Below are 16,586 nucleotides of genomic sequence, written 5' to 3'. Positions count from 1 at the left end.
ATGTTTGGCCAGGTCAAGCCCTTTAAGAGCATAAAATCAAATTTTCTTTTACCCAGCGATGATTATACAGATAGAGATTGTATGCTACAAGACTATTTATTTTTTATTTTTTATTTTTGGTATAAGAAGGTCTTTTATTTTTGGTATAAGAAGGTCATAATTATTTTTAGCCATTTCGATGTGAAATCTGATAAATATAAGAGTAATAATATTTGAGAAATTTGATTTGGACTTTGTGCATAACCAATAAAAGTGTATATATTATGATATACAAGTATTATATAGAAAAATCATCTTATTATTCTCTTAGTTTTAACTTCTATATTTCATTAGATTCAAGAATTAACAATATTACTTGTAAGCAAAATGATTCTATTTTTTCTATCTTTCAACCCTTTAAACCTTTGTGATCATGTATTAATGACCTCAACAATTTATGAACTGACTTTATATTTCCTTCTAAAACTCTATCTCTTACTCTCTCTCAAAACTCCATCTCTCACTAAAATCCAAACTCCATCTCTCACTTTCACATTATCTTCTCTCTCTTTCTTTCAAAACTCCATTTCTCTGTAAAACCCAAATTCCATCAATCTCTCATATCATCGTCTTTCTATCTCTCTCAAAACTCCTTAAAACTCAAACTCAATCTCTCTTTCTCTCTAAAACTCTATCTCTCCATCTCTCTCTCGCTCTCTAAAACTTTATCTCTCTCACACATAAGAAGGTGAGCTGTTGTTCGAGCTCAAGTTAAACCTCTTATCGGATAAACTCATCGAAAAACAAAGAGAGAGAGATGAAGTTTAAATAGGATGTCATTTTAGTATTTGTTTGGGTAAAAAATTTATGGTCAAAGGGGTCCAGGGGGTTGTAAGATAGAAAAAATGGAGATTTTTTGTTTACAAGTAATATTTTCACTTCTTGAGTCTCATAAGGGATGGAAGTTAAATATAGGGGATAAGGAGATATTTTCTCTCTCTATATATATATATATATATATATATATATATATATATATATATATATATATATATATATATATATATATATATATATATATATATATATATATATATATATATATATATATTGTTATTTATATTATTTTAAAGGGTGTGATTTCTATAAGGTTGTAACCTTAAACTATCCAATTAACATGTAATTTTGGTAAAATTATTCTTAGGAATATCTCAAAATATATTTTCATATGTAATTATAAAATTCTAAACTCCAAAAATGGTTAAAATCAAGTAGATATATAAACATATGAAAATCTTGAAAATGGACGGTCTCGATAATATATTGCAAGATGCACTTGGAACTCAATTTTTTTTTTTTTCTTCATATTCATATATCTCGATGTCGTGATGATCGATTAGAGATTTTTTCAACATTAAAACAATCTTTTCCGATGGATTTTTGAAGGGCATATGTAATTCTACATTTTAAGGTTGCAACCTTATGTAAACTTTTTCCTATTTTAAATATGAGTGTGCTTTATTTAAGATTGTGGTCCTGAACAATGTATCTTCATTTTTGTACATACCTCTAAATAGTATTTAAAAATGATATTTCAGTAGCAAAAATCTTTGTGTTGTCTTGAAAATGTATCTTCATCTTTAATTATAAAATTTAAAGCTTAAAAAATAGTGTAGATTAAGCGAATATATAAGCATCTGACAATATTGAAAATTGACGACCCAAATAATGTATTACAAGATGCACTATTTCCCCAACTTGAAATCCATTTTTTTTCACGTCTATACATCTTAGAGGTCTAGATTATAGATCAGTGGGTATTTATACATCGTAACAACTTCTTCTAGTGAATTTTTGAGATGGGTCTTAATTTGATTGTTTAGGACTTTAACTTATTATAACAAATTTTCTTCTGTAGATATTATTATTTTATATAAAAATATATATAATAAGCTATTATTTAATATAAAATGATCGCAATCATCATTGGCCATTAGAGTTGAAATTTAACCATTGAAGATATGCTATTTTGCGCACAAAACTAAAAATAGAATTTATTAAAAAGAAAATTTTATATAAGGTTGCAACCTTCAAATGTAGAATCACAAATGCACCTTAAAAATTTATCAAAAAGGCTGTTTTAATGTTGAAAAATCGTCTATTTGATCATCTCGACATCGAAATGTATGAATATATAAAAAGGAAGTTATTGAGTCTCATAAATAGTGCATCTTGCAATACATTATCTAGGCCGTCCATTTTCAAAATTTTCGTATGTTTATAGATCTCATTGATGTTAACTATTTTTGGAGTTTAAATTTTTTTAATTAGACATGAAAATGGATTTTAAGATAATCTTAATAATTTTTTACAAAAAAATTACATGTTATAATAAAATTTGGAGCTGCGTCTTAATTGGATCGTTTAAGGTTGCAACCAATGTTTAAAAAAAAGCCGAGTCAAACCGGACTCGCCCGGTTCGACTTGGGAATAGCCATGGATGGATCGAATAGGCGAAAAAAATGGGAATCGTACGGTTCTAGAGAGAACCGGACGATTTTGTACAGTGACTTGCCGATTCACTGTACGGAATCGGCGCGTCAGTACAGTGAATCGGCGAGTCCCGTACGGAATTATTATTTTTTTTTTTTTTTGTAATCCATGATAGATTTTTTTGTAATACTTGATCGATTTTTTTGTAATCCATGATCGAATTGTTTTTTTTTTTGTAATCCATGATCGAATTTTTTGTTTTTTTTTTCTAACCCATGATAGAATTTTTTGTAATCCATGATCGAATTTTTTGTAATCCATGATCGAAATGTTTGTTTTTTTTTTCTTGTAATCCATGATCGAATTTTTTTTTTTTTTTGTAATCCATGATAGAATTTTTTGTAATCCATGATCGAATGTTTTGTAATACATGATCGAAATGTTTGTTTTTTTTTTGTAATCCATGATCGAATTTTTTGTTTTTTGCTTTTTTTGTAACCCATGATAGAGTTTTTTGTAATCCATGATTGAATTTTTTGTAATCCATGATCGAAAATTGTTTTTCTTTTTTTGTAATCCACGATTGAATTTTTTGTTTTTTTTTTGTAATCCATGATCGAATTTTATGTAATCCATGATCGAATTTTTGTAATCCATGATTGAATTTTTTGAAAATTTGTGATTTTTTTTTTTTAATCCATGATCGATTTTTTTTTTGTAATCCATGATAGAATTTTTTGAAAATTTGTGTGTTTTTTTTTTTTAATCCATGATCGAATTTTTTTTTGTAATCCATGATAGAATTTTTTGAAAATTTGTTTTTTTTTTTTTTTTAATCCATGATCGATTTTTTTTGAAAATTTGTTATTTTTTTTTTTATCCATATTATTCAAAGAGAAAATGAGAGAGATGATGATTCTGAGGCCACCCTATCCCAGCCATATTATTCACATATCGAGTCCCAACAGCAACAGTGTAGGGATGAGCACGACAGTGCAGGTGAGAATGAAGGATGAACAATCTTCGGGGATTTTAGATTCGGAACACAACAAAACACTAACACATAGGGATTTGGGAATAGTCAGACGCCTGTTAATATCAATGATTCGTTTTTAGATCGAATCAATGAATTGTTAAACGAATTCAATCAATGGCACCAGCGTGACCAAGAAGAACAATAACGTCGTCTATCATTTTATTTTTAGATCATATGTTACTAATTTTATGCTTTATTGTAGTCCATGTATGTTGATATACTTATTCCATGATAATTATATGTTTATCCTTTTGTGTGATGTAAATTAAATGCTGAATGGCGGTTCATGCAGGGAAAGAACATATCAATATTCGCATGTTCATTAAAAAACATGAAAATTCTTAATGGAGTACCCTCATTTTTTATTGAATTCCTAAAAAACAATATTTATAATGAATTTTAATAATTTTTTCGAATTTTTTTTAAGTTTTATTTTGATCGATTCACCCAATTCCCGGTCCGAATTGCCGATTCTTTGATCCGGATCGGTTTTTTAAAGACCCGATCCGGGTCACCATCCGTTTTGTAAACAACCTTATAAAAACCAACCCTTTATTAAATATCTTTATTAAATAGTGACAAGTAAAGGTATGTTTAGGGCATTATCTCGTCGCGTTCCCAATCAAAGATATTCTTCACCAAATGCACGAATGGAAAATGTCTTCTTGAAACCCTAATTTTGTCTCTTCATAGTTCCAGATTTTTCGGGTTTATTATTGTAACTTATTCAGATTTCTTGGGTTTATAGAGCCTTTCTTCAAGCTCACAATTTCTAGGTTTTCTATGTGATTTCAGATTTGTAGGTAAGTCTTTCAATGGCTCAAAGAATCATTCAATATTTGCCATTATCACGAATGAATCCATGAATTTTCTGTATTTTTTCAACGGTTTTTCTGTATCTTTATACCCATCTTGGCATTCTATGGTTATCAAGTTTGCAGTCGATGCAAATCTAGGGTTTTGATGGGTTTTGAGCTCCAATGGAATTCTTCTTTATTGAATTATCTGGATCTGGAGGGTGCCCATCCTAATACTATGGCTGAAGAATTAGCGTTGCAAGTTGGTGTTAATGCTGAGGTTTCGAGAAATGAGGGAAACGAGGATTACCAGAAATTGACTCCTTCTGGCCGATATTGGGTTCGTAACACTAGTCCTTCTCGCCAAAAGACGGTCAGAACCAAGCCAAGGGGTCTTGATGAAGAAACCTCAGCTAATTTTAGCAGAATTGTTCAGGTTGACATTCGAATGGATGATAACATTTGGGGATCATTGCCTGATGATATTTTGATTGAAATCCTTGCTAGGCTCCCGCCTTTCACTCTCTTCAAGCTTCGATCTGTGTGCAAAGCATGGAATTTGATCCCTAGAAACCCTAGTTTCCTTAAATTCCACGCTCGTGCACCATCCCATGGTCCATGCCTTCTTACTTTTTGGAAGAATTTGCAGATGCCCCAATGTTCAGTTTTCAGTATGCCATTAAAGGCCTGGTATCGCCTGCCCTTTAGCTTTTTGCCTGATTGGATCTTTTGGCTTGTAGGTTCATCGGGTGGTTTGGTTTGCTTCTCAGGTTTAGATGGGTTAGACTTCAAGACCATTGTCTGTAATCCTCTTACACAAACTTGGAGAATTCTCCCTAATATGCGTTATAATCAACAGAGACAATTGATCATGGTGGTTGATCGTGTAGATGGTTCCTTTAAGGTTATTGCTGCTAGTGATATATACAATGACAAGGCATTACCAACTGAAGTTTTTGATTCAAAGCTAAACAGTTGGTCACTGAATCAAATTATGCCGGCTGTGAATCTTTGCTCATCGAAAATGGCATTTTGTGATTCAAGGATTTACTTAGAGACTCTCTCTCCTTTGGGGCTAATGATGTATAGAATTGATACTGGGTGTTGGGAGCACATACCAGCAAAATTTCCAAGGTCTCTACTTGATGGGTATTTAGTTGCAGGGGCAAGATCACGATTGTTCTTGGTAGGAAGGATAGGACTTTATAGCACTCATCAGAGTATGAGGATTTGGGAATTGGACCATGTTAGGACAATGTGGGTCGAGATAAGTAGAATGCCTCAGAGATACTTCAGGTCTTTGTTGAGGTTATCAGCAGAAAGATTCGAGTGCTTTGGGCAAGATAATTTAATATGCTTCACTTCATGGAACCAGGGCAAGGGGCTCCTTTATGATGTGGATAAGAAGGGGTGGTCGTGGATTGCTGGTTGTGCTCTTCAGTCATGGAACAGCCAAGTCTGCTTTTATGAACCCAGGCTTGATGCTTCCGTGTTCTAGGAATTGTTGTTGTAAAGACAGAGAAAGGGCTATCACGGGGTGTAATATATTTATCTGATATCTTGAGCTTGGGCCGTGACATGAGCTCTTATGAACAAAGTTCCAACACATCTATATACTAGGAATTGATGTTTGAACAATGTAAAGGGACTTTGGTGTTGGCTGTGGGGTGTAACATTATTTGTTTAATTTATCAAAGGGAGAATACCATTCTCTTGTTTCAAGGATGTCTGGTGTAGCTTGGGGTTCTAATGAGCTGCATAACTTTAATAGTCAAAGGAAAATAAGCTGCACTATTTGGGGATATGAAATTCACTTTTGTTGAGGGGGAGGAATACATCTAGTTATGTGACTGCCATGGAGACATGTAGAAGACCAGGAATTCACTGGGCTTTATGTTTCTTGATTGTGGGTCTGGGATATAAGGATTCACTTTCTTGGGCAAGAGTTTCAGCTTAGTCTCGTGGTCCAAGAATTGCATCTTTTTGTAAGTTTTCATTTGTTTTAATAACTTGTAATGCTCGTTAAGCAATCCATTGTTCAATAAATTTGAGTTGCATTTAGTTTGTACTCTTTTTCTTGGTTGATAAGCTTGGGCTTGCAATGTGAAGTCTAATGGTTGGGTACTAAGGCGTCCATCCAATGTTCGACATTCCTCTTGATGTTCTTAATGGTACTTTCTGTCATGTACTATTCATCTCATTGATGTCTCTAGAAACATGGATTCAGCTCCTTTAGATATTTTATTATTTTTCTATATTTTAGATTTACTTCATGTTTAATCAAGATTGTTACATGTTGATATTTTTTTCCTGCAAGACATCTAATTTTGTAACTGAAATTTTGTGACTGTTTGGATGTGAAATATCTTTATGGTTTACTTCCTCTTTCTGTGTTCTGGACCATGTAACATGGTTGGGACTTTTGACAGTTTCTTATGGTATGACCTCCATCAGTTTTGGATCTCATTTGCCCCTGAAGTGTGTATTTCATGAAATTGTTTATGAAATTGTTTATGATTACTTGTTCATTTCTAGTTTTGCGTTTCTTTTGTTACTTGTTATTTTGGAAATTGGAGAGCTTGAGTTTGAGATTACCACTTCCTCTTATTACTTGTTCTTCTAGGGGTTTGAGTTGATACAATTTAATTCTACATAATTTTAGTTTTTAACTGGATGTGCACTCGGTTTTTTTTTTTGGGAAAGTTGGATGTGCATTGTGCTAAAAGTACCTAACGCCCTTTAGAATGCCTCTTAATTTGATTTCTATTTAGGTGATTATTCGCAGCTTCACATGGTCCTTCAGTCATTGAAAGAAGACATTGGTACTGTTCTATATATTTCATAATTTCATCATTCCTTCAGTGTTACTGGTTTTTTCTTTTGACAGGTACAATTTACCGGTTTCCTTATAGCTTGAGTTATTCACAGTACTTTGATTGCATTTATTAACGGTTTTCTTGACAGTGGACATGGGAGTAGTTTTGGGATATCATCATACTGGAAATATATGGACAACTGAATTTTATTTGAATTTGTTTTTCATCTAAATCACGAATTTTGTGAGGATTTCTTTTTAAACACTTCTGGTTTAAGTTGCTGAACTCCTTTTTTTGCTTGGTTACTATATTTCCACTTTAGGGTAGTGGCAAGTCTAGTTGCTCAAGATAATCTTTAGGACTAGAAGGTTATCTTTGGGGCACGTAGCTTGTCGTGCCAGCGATTTATTTCTTATTGTTCTGTTTTAGACCCATCGTTGGATGTATTGAGAGAATAAAGTTTGGTTGTACTTTGTTATGATGCTAATTTAGTATGCATTATCAAAAACCAAAAAAAAAAAAAAAAGAACGAAAAAGGTAGTGATGTGATGTCATTAGAAAAGATCCTTGTAGATAATCGGGAACATGATTATTTGATTAGTTAACTGTGCAGAGTTTTGCTGATAGATGATGAAAGTGGAACTCAGAGACAAAAGTTACGTTTCTTTGAGAGAAATTTTTTGTCAAATAGTTTTGTTACTGTTGATTCAATCCCAATAATAGACTCAGATATCTATGATGTTTGATTCTGGGCCATATGCCACTTTGACTTTAATAGAATAAGCAATCTTGTATAGTTTCACTTGATGCAAATATATCTTTGCTATCACAACATACTATTATATATATATATATATATATATATATATATATATATTTGCTATCACCTTAAAAACTAAGATTGCTCCCATGTGAAAAATGCCAAGAGAAGTTAATACTAACTTGACATTCCTTTATCAGGGCTATTTACTATGTAAACTTGGAATTAATGCTGGTAAAAATAAATGAACAATTTCAGGAAGGGTTTCCCTTACCCCATATCGATAGTAGTGCACTTGAGAATGGATGACTTGCAAAAGTAGATGAAAAGGAAACGAGAAATGAGAAAGGGGAAAAGTAACGCATGGGGAAATGGAGGGGATCTGAAGATGGTATGGGAAACATGGCCATAGGTAACAGTTCTAGGATGATTTTTGCATCCGTAGGTTTTGCCAACCATAGGGAAATTATTTCGTATTCTTTTGATTTTCTCTTGGTGTATTTCCTGGGGACATGTTCAGGTGTTTGCTTCTGTAATTTTTCGCCACTGGTAAACTATTTTTGAGTCATTTGTGTGCAGGCATGTGGATATTTGAAGAGTATATCTGAGTTTTTTTTTTTTTGATAAGTGTAGTACATCTGAGAAATTGTGGATGAGATTGTATCTGAGAATTTTTTTTTTTGGAAAGTGTAGTACATCTGAGAAATTGTTGATGAGAATGTATAGCTTGACTCAGAAATGCAGGGCATGCTAAATTTTGAGAGAGTTTTAACATTTTTGAATCATGTGAAAACTGAAAGCCGGTGTTAAAACACGAGAATGTTTAGCAGACATGGTCCTATTTCTGATGGTCAAGGAGAACGAAAAGAAACCACAATTCAGTGATGCTAGATGTTGACAATTTTTATGTAGTGTGGTAGTTCTGCCCATACTTCCTGATAGATTTTGAGTTAATTCGTGATAGATTTTGAGTTGGATGAAGCTTGGACTGGTGGAGAATCATGAAAGTTCACTTTACGTGAAAGTTGATGAAGATGTTCCTTGATTTAAATTAGGCGATCATTCTTTGATGTTGTGGAAGGTGCATAAGTCTAGTTTAAGAATTCCCACCTCTTAGAATATGAAATTCTTTATCAACGATTATCGGGATGATTATAGATTCGGATTCAGGCTGTCTTTGATGGTTACAATGTTGACCATTGCACACCAAATCCTAAGTTCATATCCCATATGAACTATCCCAACGGAGAAAGGAAAATGGCAAATGAAATTCGGATGTACAAACTAATTTTTAAAGTTGACACTGTTACTAGGTGTTCACTCCATGGGATTTGATAATGTTTTAAACAACGGTCCGCCCGGTGCCTAGGCGGCCTGGATCAAAATACCGCACGCTCAGACCCAGGCGGCCCTACACGAGTGGATGTACCTAAGGAGGTACCCAAGTGGGTCAGGCGAGTTCTAGGCGGGCTCCCAGGCTCGTGGTTTTTTTTTTAAAAAAAAAATACACAAAAGGAAAAATGGGGTAATTTCGATGTTGAAATAGGTTATGGGGGTTTCAACCTCCAAAGTTAAAAGAAAAATACCATAACCCCTCAATCTCTTGGCTATTCCTCTTTCTGAGAATCAAAAGTATTTTTTGTGGTTTGAAGAACCTTCCTAAACCTTTTCACTTATTATGAAATACAGAGAGTTGGAGAATATTACTGATACATATCCTATTAGACTTTTAAATTTTGTATGATTTGCATTTTGAAATTTTGAACAAATTTATTCTGAACATGCGATATGTCATATTTTTGTACATAAAAAAATATGTTACAATATTTTCAAATGTAATAAATTATAAAATTGACACAAATATATGTATATATATTACATATCAATATAACTTGTACAACAGGGCGCTGGGTGCCAGGCCAGCTGCCTAGCGTTTTTTGAAACCTTGAGATTTGAAAGGAAAAAATGGAACACTCGTTGCATTGTGTTGATGAAACATGCATTGTTCAATCTCGCTACTATTGATAATGCACTTGATGAAGAGTATATGGATGACATTTCGATACATAATAGTGATCTAATAATACAATTTCTAGAATGGAAGAGGACAATACGAGGTCGATTCTTATTTGAACCCATCAGATTAAAGAAGAGAAATAGAAATAAGAAGATGTGAGAGAAGGAGCAGATTCGACTCAAAGAGAGAAAAGAAAGAAAAGTACAGCAGGTAGACAATAGTGTTCTTTCTTTTTCTCTTATTTTAGGTTTTGTACAGTTCCTCTATAGTTGTGCTAGCTCACGAACGCCAATTGGATAGCAGTCATCTGTCGGTGATTCCCCATAACATCTCTCTGCTATGATAGAATTAACAGCACTCGTTGGGTGAAAAGCATCAAAGAAGACATATTGGTCCCTGTTGTTACATGGTGGCTGGAGGGGAAGGCATCTCAAGTATCCTCCATATCTCCCCAGTCCACAGCAAGCTGTGTTTCCGTATGTGAATCCTGAAACCCCATGCATGACATAGAAAGAGAGATGCGTTTATATGAATTTCTAAATGAACAGCAAAACGGAGCTGTGAGTCTGTGTTTGTGTAAGTGTGTGTCAATATTGAAATTCTATTTTATTTAAGCTCTATCTATTGAAACTTTTTAGCTGAATCAATTTTTAGGAAAACGTTAGATGCATATTAATTCTTGGAATTGAAATTCATGACGAACCTAAGTATCATGTATGGATTCATTGACGAAAAAATGCAGAACTAAATAAAGAGATGTAGGGTGAATGGTTGATCAGATCGAACCATAGCTTGAAGGGTTGGTCACAATGTCCAATGTGATTGAATACGCATTTTGATAAATAAAGAAGGATTCCGGCAGAGTAGAATTGAGGGTGTCGATGAGGTCGAACAATCGATCGTTAAACCCTAACACCAAGTCATTGACGTTATCAACACAGCTCCCATTGTTGTTAACCATGAATATTTGGCTGGGTAAGCATCCTAGTGGCCCAACTCCCACTACCACCATTTTCCTTGCACCTAAACCATACAACCTCTGTGAAAATTGAAACAAATGGAAGTAAGGGACTAATATCTAATGCCCCAAAAAGATTTACTTATGTCAATCAGTATCTTAAAGTTAAGCCTCTAAAGAGAAAAAAATGCTAATCTCCACAAGGCTAAAAATATGGTTTATCTTTGTAAGTGGGGCATGGTGTATATCATAAAGTTTGAAAAACTTCCTTTCGTACATTAAATCTAATCAATATGGCAATCCGAACCATTTAGTTTCAAATCCAACAGCTAGGGTTGATCGTGATCTTATGCAAAAGGTAAAATGATTTTATTATACACTTTTTCAAGTATACTATTTATGGATTATTTGATACTTTTCTTTGGACTTCTTGTTTTAAATCTTTTTAAATCATGAGATATGCACTATTTTTTTGTGCTTCAAAATCATAATTCTGTAGTACAATGCAACCTAGAGGCTATAAGATGGTTTTCAAATCTTGAATCCACCTTTAAGATTGATTCATAATAAAAAAAATATACATGCTAAAATTATAAAAAATCCATAACACAGAGTTAGTTGTTCCCTAATACCCCCTTCTCCACACTTGTAATCCCTTATAATTTTTCATCTAATTTGTGAGCATAAACTTAAACCACAAAAATACATATGAAGATGATAGAGATTACCCTTAATTGTTGGGAGTAGGTATTGATGAGGAGGTCAGCAAATGCATCAGGAGAATATACACGGCTGCTGTCATACAATAAGGGAAGAAGATAGTTGTTTATGTAGTCGTTTCCTGCAATCCCCACTACAAAAATGCTTTCGGACAAATACAAAGATAGGGTTTCTGCACTTTCAAGCAGTACAGGTAAATCCACCTTTACAGTCTTCTCGAAAAGGTTCAATTGTTGGTTAAGAGAAATGCGTGAGCCCTGAGTAAGAGAGAGAGAGAGATTTGAGTAATACAGTATGCTGATCATGAAACATAGGGTGCACCCATATAGACAAGGAAATGTGTTTGGTCCATTTGCATACTGGTGTGTGCATCCGCGTACTCATGTGTCATCGTTGGTTTATGAGTTTGAAGCTCTAAAAATGATTCAGTCGAGATGGTTTAAGAAAAATTGGAATGAATGGTCTAGAAAAAAGATTTCTAGATGATCAATTTTCAGTAATCAAATTTCATTATTCTTTTTTCTTCTTTTAGATTCATGGTCAGGGAGGTTGACGTGATAGATACATAGAATTCTCAATTATCAATTCATCAACAAAATAGATTTTGGAAGGGCACATTTGGTACATATAAGAATATTTCCGTTGAGTATTTTCACATGAAAAAGACTCCCTGATTTGATATGGGATTTTTTTTCACATTAAATGGCTGTCAAATTGATGTGAAAAGTATGAAAAAACTCCCACATCTAGTCCATTGAGAGTTTTTTGGCATGAAAATGCTTTCATGAAAATATTATCACACATACCAAACGTGCCTGAAGGCTTGACACATGAGTCCATACCCCTAAGTGGAACTTATCTTAAGGGCATCAAAGATACCACTCTTGGCAGATCATGAGCATAAAGCCTGAACTCATTCAGAAAATTTTCCCTAAATACAATTGCAGAGAGAGAGAGAGAGAGAGAGAGAGAGAGAGAGAGAGAGAGAGAGAGATTACAAAATGTCTTCCTGTTTGGTCTAGGATGCCAGCTGCTGCTGATGCATAATTGAGACCCTTGAGTATGGCAGGGCCTTTTGACAGAGGGCTTAAGTATGCGGGTATAAGGGGTAGCCCTAATAATTTGGCTGCAAAAAAAACAAGAAAACCTTCTACACTTCCATATTATAACTACAAAGCTACAAAGCTATAATATTCTATTTGTTTAGAAAAGCCCTCAAGCTGTAGTTTCAGGATGGAAAAGCCTTGTAGTTTGAAAATCTATTGCAACCTTTGATTATGAAATTTAAAGTTATTAAAATGGTGATGATAAAGCAGATTTATAAAAACTTAAAAGTCTTGAGAGCGGACGGCAAGATAAAGTGTTAGAAATTTTATTTTTAAAACTTGAAATTTTTTTTTTTTATATTAATAAATTTCTAAGGCTGAGACCAATTGGAGGTCCCAGTAGGTTTTTTTAGATGCACCTCACTCAAAACCCTAGACCCAGGTTTGCACCTTATATAATTTTTTTCCTGCACAAATAAGGGAAACAATGTGCAATGCCGCCCGTCCCAGTCCCGCCACCACTAAAACAACAAGGCTTGGGCCTCAAAATAGGGCAAGCTTTCTATGCTTCCCTGAGTTCTATCCTCCCTTTTATCCAACCGTCCATTATGGATGGAGGGTTAAGATTGCCCTAATTACAATGTCATGTCCCTACACTATTTTGACACCAAATTTTGGATGTTCATTTCTCTATTAAATTCACACTAACGAAAAATATAAAAACAATATTTTCAATAAAATAAAATGACTAAAATATCATTGAAAGTTTTAAGGGGTATTTTGATCGGTATATTTAATCGAAAAATTATTTTAATATTTTTAGGTCGAGTCCAATGGGGTACGATAACTTTGGGGACAAACCAATGGGATACGATAACTTCGGGTCGTTTGTCCGACCCGACCTGTTGCCCCCCTTGACAAGTCTCTAAAATCTCTCCCCCATGCTGGGCCACTTTTGTTTGTCATCCAATAAACGGACAGTTATATTGTCCACCCTTCGCCATTTGCGGGTTTCAGGGCCATTAATTTCTGCACAAATTTGGGACATACATTGTCTGAACCTCTGAGGCGAGGTGAAGAAATTCATGAAAAAAAGTATAAAAACCAAGAAAACACCTTTTTTTGACATAGAAAAGGCAGTGGAACATCCATTTTAATGAAAAAAAGAGAGTTAAAATTGAAACCAAAATTTTATAATGCCTCATAGTCATAATCATAACCATGTGAATAATTTGAAATTTTTTTTTTTTTTTGAGATTTTGAAAGGCTTGACCGCCCATGAAATGGATAACATGCAATGATCAAGTTAAATATAGCAATTTTTGGAAATTAATATCGATGGGCATCGCCAAATTTGGAGCTGAAGAAATTTGGAACAAATGTGCCTCTGAAGAAAAGAAAAATCCAATTCTAGCAGAAGAAGCTACCTCCATAATCGACCACGGTGAGGCCGTTAGTGAATCGGCCGTTCGGGTACCCAAAGTCGACGCCATACGGCGCATAGTCCGCCCTTGCGACCGTAGGAATGTGATTGTTGTTGCCGTCGTCGACAAGAGAGTCACCGAAAATGAACATGGCCGGGGAGAGGGCATCTCCCTCCACTTCCATGAAGTGAGAAGGTAAGCCAAGAAGCAGACCAAAGAGGAAGCACACCAGTCTATTCATTCTACTTACCTTTCTCTCTATATGCTCAACAGGCAAACATACGTCTCTCTCTCTAAATACAAGGCCTAACTATCTTTCTCATTCCAAGCTCTTGGGTGATATTATCTTTAGAAATCAAGAAAGCAAAGCGCCTTGATGGGCTTCATGCTCCTTGATCTTTCTCTCTAAGCTGAATTGGCAGCAAGAGAACAACCCAAAAAGAGAAACTCCACTCCCTCTCTGATCCTCACTCAGTCAGAGACTCTCAAAAGCATAGGATCAGGTGTCCAGTGTGTGCCATAAATAGTGAACAAGGCGTGTTAACGTGCCCTCTGGCAAGGTGGTTGCAGGGGATTAACTTTTTCACCAAGGTATGGCTCATACTGTATAAGCCCTATCCCTCTATTGTGTACTCATTTACGGCCGTTTCTACAAATTACAAGAAGCCTCCGTACCTTTGTTAGAATGACAGAGAGCAAGGGTTGGCAATTTGTCGGTCAGGGACCCGAAAAAATGATAGGGACCAGACCCGAATTCACTGGACTTGGACTTTAAAATATGGTGTAGGACCCGGACTTGGACATGGGTCTGATTGGATCCCACCCAAAAATTAAAACGTATATGTATTTAATATATTTAAATATATTTCATATATCGAAATCTGAAAAATATTACCCGACCCAAACCCAGACCCAGACCCAGACCCATACCCATACCTGAATAGTATTTAGGTCTAAAATTTTAACCCAGAGCGACACATTAAGTCCAATTTTTGAACCATGGACCAGGATCGGGTCTACCCCTTGGGTCCCCGGTATGGATCGAGTCGATTGCCACAATTGCCACCCCATATAGAGAATTAATCTCAACTCGGTCTCCTCTTCTCTCTCTCATTCATCATGGGAGTGGGTTTTGCTGGTGGGTTTCTCTCTCAGAGATCGGTCTATGAGTGTGGGAATTGCTGGTGACATTAGAGGCAGCAAGATTAAAAAATGGCCTTTTAGGTTTGATTCACTAAAAAAAATAAAACATTAAAAAAAGGAGGAGAGAGAAGGCCTTGTGGCCGTTATGTGATATATCAGTAGTTATATTAGTAAGGAAAATTGTCTCATGCGGGCTGGATCGCATTTCTACACATTCGGTCCATAGGTATAAGGCATCCAACTTCTTAAAGATGGATGCAAATAAGTGGTCCATCAAAATAATTGATACTAACACTCCAAATATTTTTTTAATAAAATTATTATTTTTAATTTTTAAAATTTATTTATTTATTCATATTCGTGATCTCCATGTTAGAGGTCACATGTCCTTAAAAATTAAATCCAAAATTTCATCTCATAAATAGATTTTTAAGAGGCGCCTCATTTCTCAAGACTCATAGAAACCGATTCCTATTAGTAATGGATCCAAATTTTTAGTGAAATCTTTAGCATGGAAGTAACCGGGCTGGAAGTACAAAACAATCATGCAAAAAAGAAAAAAAGTTAATACAAGGTGCCCCTTACATTTTAGGGGTAAGGTACCCTTAGGAAATGGTTTCGTTTTCGGAAAACCCTCTTATTAATTGTCTCAACCTCGACATTATGAATATGAAAGAAAAAATGAATTTTGAGTTTTAAAATTTTTTTTTCTTGTAACAACTTATCTACACGGTCTATTTTCCAGATTTTTGAGTGCCTATAAAGTTGCTAATTCTGTATTATTTTTTGAGCTTTAAATTTTTAATAAGGGTGAAAAATAAATTTTTACGCTATCAAAAGTATATATTGTAAAGTTGCAACCTTATACAAACAACATGTTTTCTATTATCTAGGGTAAATATCATTTCTATTACATTCTAATTTTAATGATTTACATTTTTATTTTTGCATTAGTGATTAATGGATAAAGGTTATTTTTTGCAGTGTGGGGTTTTATAAAGTGTTAACCTTGAACCACTATGGTCAAGTTTTGGAGCTGAAACTCTGGCCTAAGAATCTATTTTTCGTACTTATTATGAAACTTCAAGCTCTAAAAATAGATGTGGTTTGCATAAGCTTAAACTTTATTTGTAGAAGTAAGATATGATGCTCTACACCATTTATTTTATTTGATAAACGTAAATTGGATACGCCTTTTAAAACAGTGATAAAAGATGACGTATTTTTTAAGATAGCGTCAAATCTACACTGTCTAAATAAAATTAAATGTATATTACTACAACATTACTTCTAAAAATAAAATTGCAACCTTATATAAACTTTTTCAATAACATCATTTAATTTCAAAAGCTCAAAAATAGTTGCCATTATTCTTAAAAATCTATTTTAAAAAACTA

At 34.2% G+C, this 16,586-nt stretch overlaps 2 protein-coding genes and 1 long non-coding RNA gene across 6 annotated transcripts; 2 read left to right on the top strand and 1 right to left on the bottom strand.

Annotated features, from left to right (window-relative positions):
• The first annotated feature begins 4,724 nt into the window (after positions 1 to 4,724).
• Positions 4,725 to 6,366, top strand: LOC18433954 (Galactose oxidase/kelch repeat superfamily protein). The gene has a single exon (XM_006844030.4). The coding sequence runs from the start codon at positions 4,754 to 4,756 to the stop codon at positions 5,801 to 5,803; it is 1,050 nt and encodes a 349-aa protein (XP_006844093.3). The 5' UTR covers positions 4,725 to 4,753; the 3' UTR covers positions 5,804 to 6,366.
• A 685-nt stretch (positions 6,367 to 7,051) lies between these two features.
• LOC148780236 (uncharacterized) lies at positions 7,052 to 8,636 on the top strand. Its single transcript, XR_016042140.1, has 2 exons — positions 7,052 to 7,192; positions 8,140 to 8,636. It is a non-coding gene; the product is annotated as an uncharacterized LOC148780236 (long non-coding RNA).
• Positions 8,637 to 9,883: 1,247 nt separating this feature from the next.
• GLIP7 (GDSL-motif lipase 7) lies at positions 9,884 to 14,541 on the bottom strand. Of its 4 annotated transcripts, none has more exons than XR_016042139.1 (5): positions 14,050 to 14,541; positions 12,575 to 12,702; positions 11,585 to 11,833; positions 10,685 to 10,921; positions 9,884 to 10,385 (listed from the first exon to the last, which is right to left on the bottom strand). XR_016042139.1 is itself a non-coding variant. In XM_006844031.4 (5 exons), exons 1-5 carry the CDS (start codon positions 14,285 to 14,287, stop codon positions 10,162 to 10,164), a joined length of 1,092 nt encoding a protein of 363 aa, XP_006844094.2. In that variant the 5' UTR covers positions 14,288 to 14,541; the 3' UTR covers positions 9,884 to 10,161. The 4 variants fall into 4 exon arrangements, 3 of the variants coding, with proteins under 3 accessions (XP_006844094.2, XP_088705106.1, XP_088705105.1); XM_006844031.4 differs by having other exon boundaries at positions 10,685 to 10,937; XM_088848980.1 differs by lacking the exon at positions 10,685 to 10,921.
• Positions 14,542 to 16,586: the final 2,045 nt, after the last annotated feature.

This window comes from Amborella trichopoda, chromosome 10 (genome assembly GCF_054954075.1).
Source record: "Amborella trichopoda isolate Santa Cruz 75 chromosome 10, AtrichopodaSantaCruz75HAP2 v2.0, whole genome shotgun sequence".
In the NCBI taxonomy this organism is placed as follows: domain Eukaryota; kingdom Viridiplantae; phylum Streptophyta; class Magnoliopsida; order Amborellales; family Amborellaceae; genus Amborella; species Amborella trichopoda.
Note: the sequence above shows the minus strand (reverse complement) of the source record. Positions and strands in the feature narration are given on the sequence as shown.

Coding starts and splice junctions, on each gene's coding strand:
- LOC18433954 (XM_006844030.4), top strand. CDS start 4,754: ATGGATGATAACATTTGGGGATCATTGCCTGATGATATTTTGATTGAA.
- GLIP7 (XM_006844031.4), bottom strand. CDS start 14,287: ATGAATAGACTGGTGTGCTTCCTCTTTGGTCTGCTTCTTGGCTTACCT. Junction 11,834..12,574: donor ACCAAACAGGAAGACATTTT/GTAATCTCTCTC, acceptor TCTCTTACTCAG/GGCTCACGCATTTCTCTTAA. Junction 10,938..11,584: donor CCTACTCCCAACAATTAAGG/GTAATCTCTATC, acceptor CAATTTTCACAG/AGGTTGTATGGTTTAGGTGC.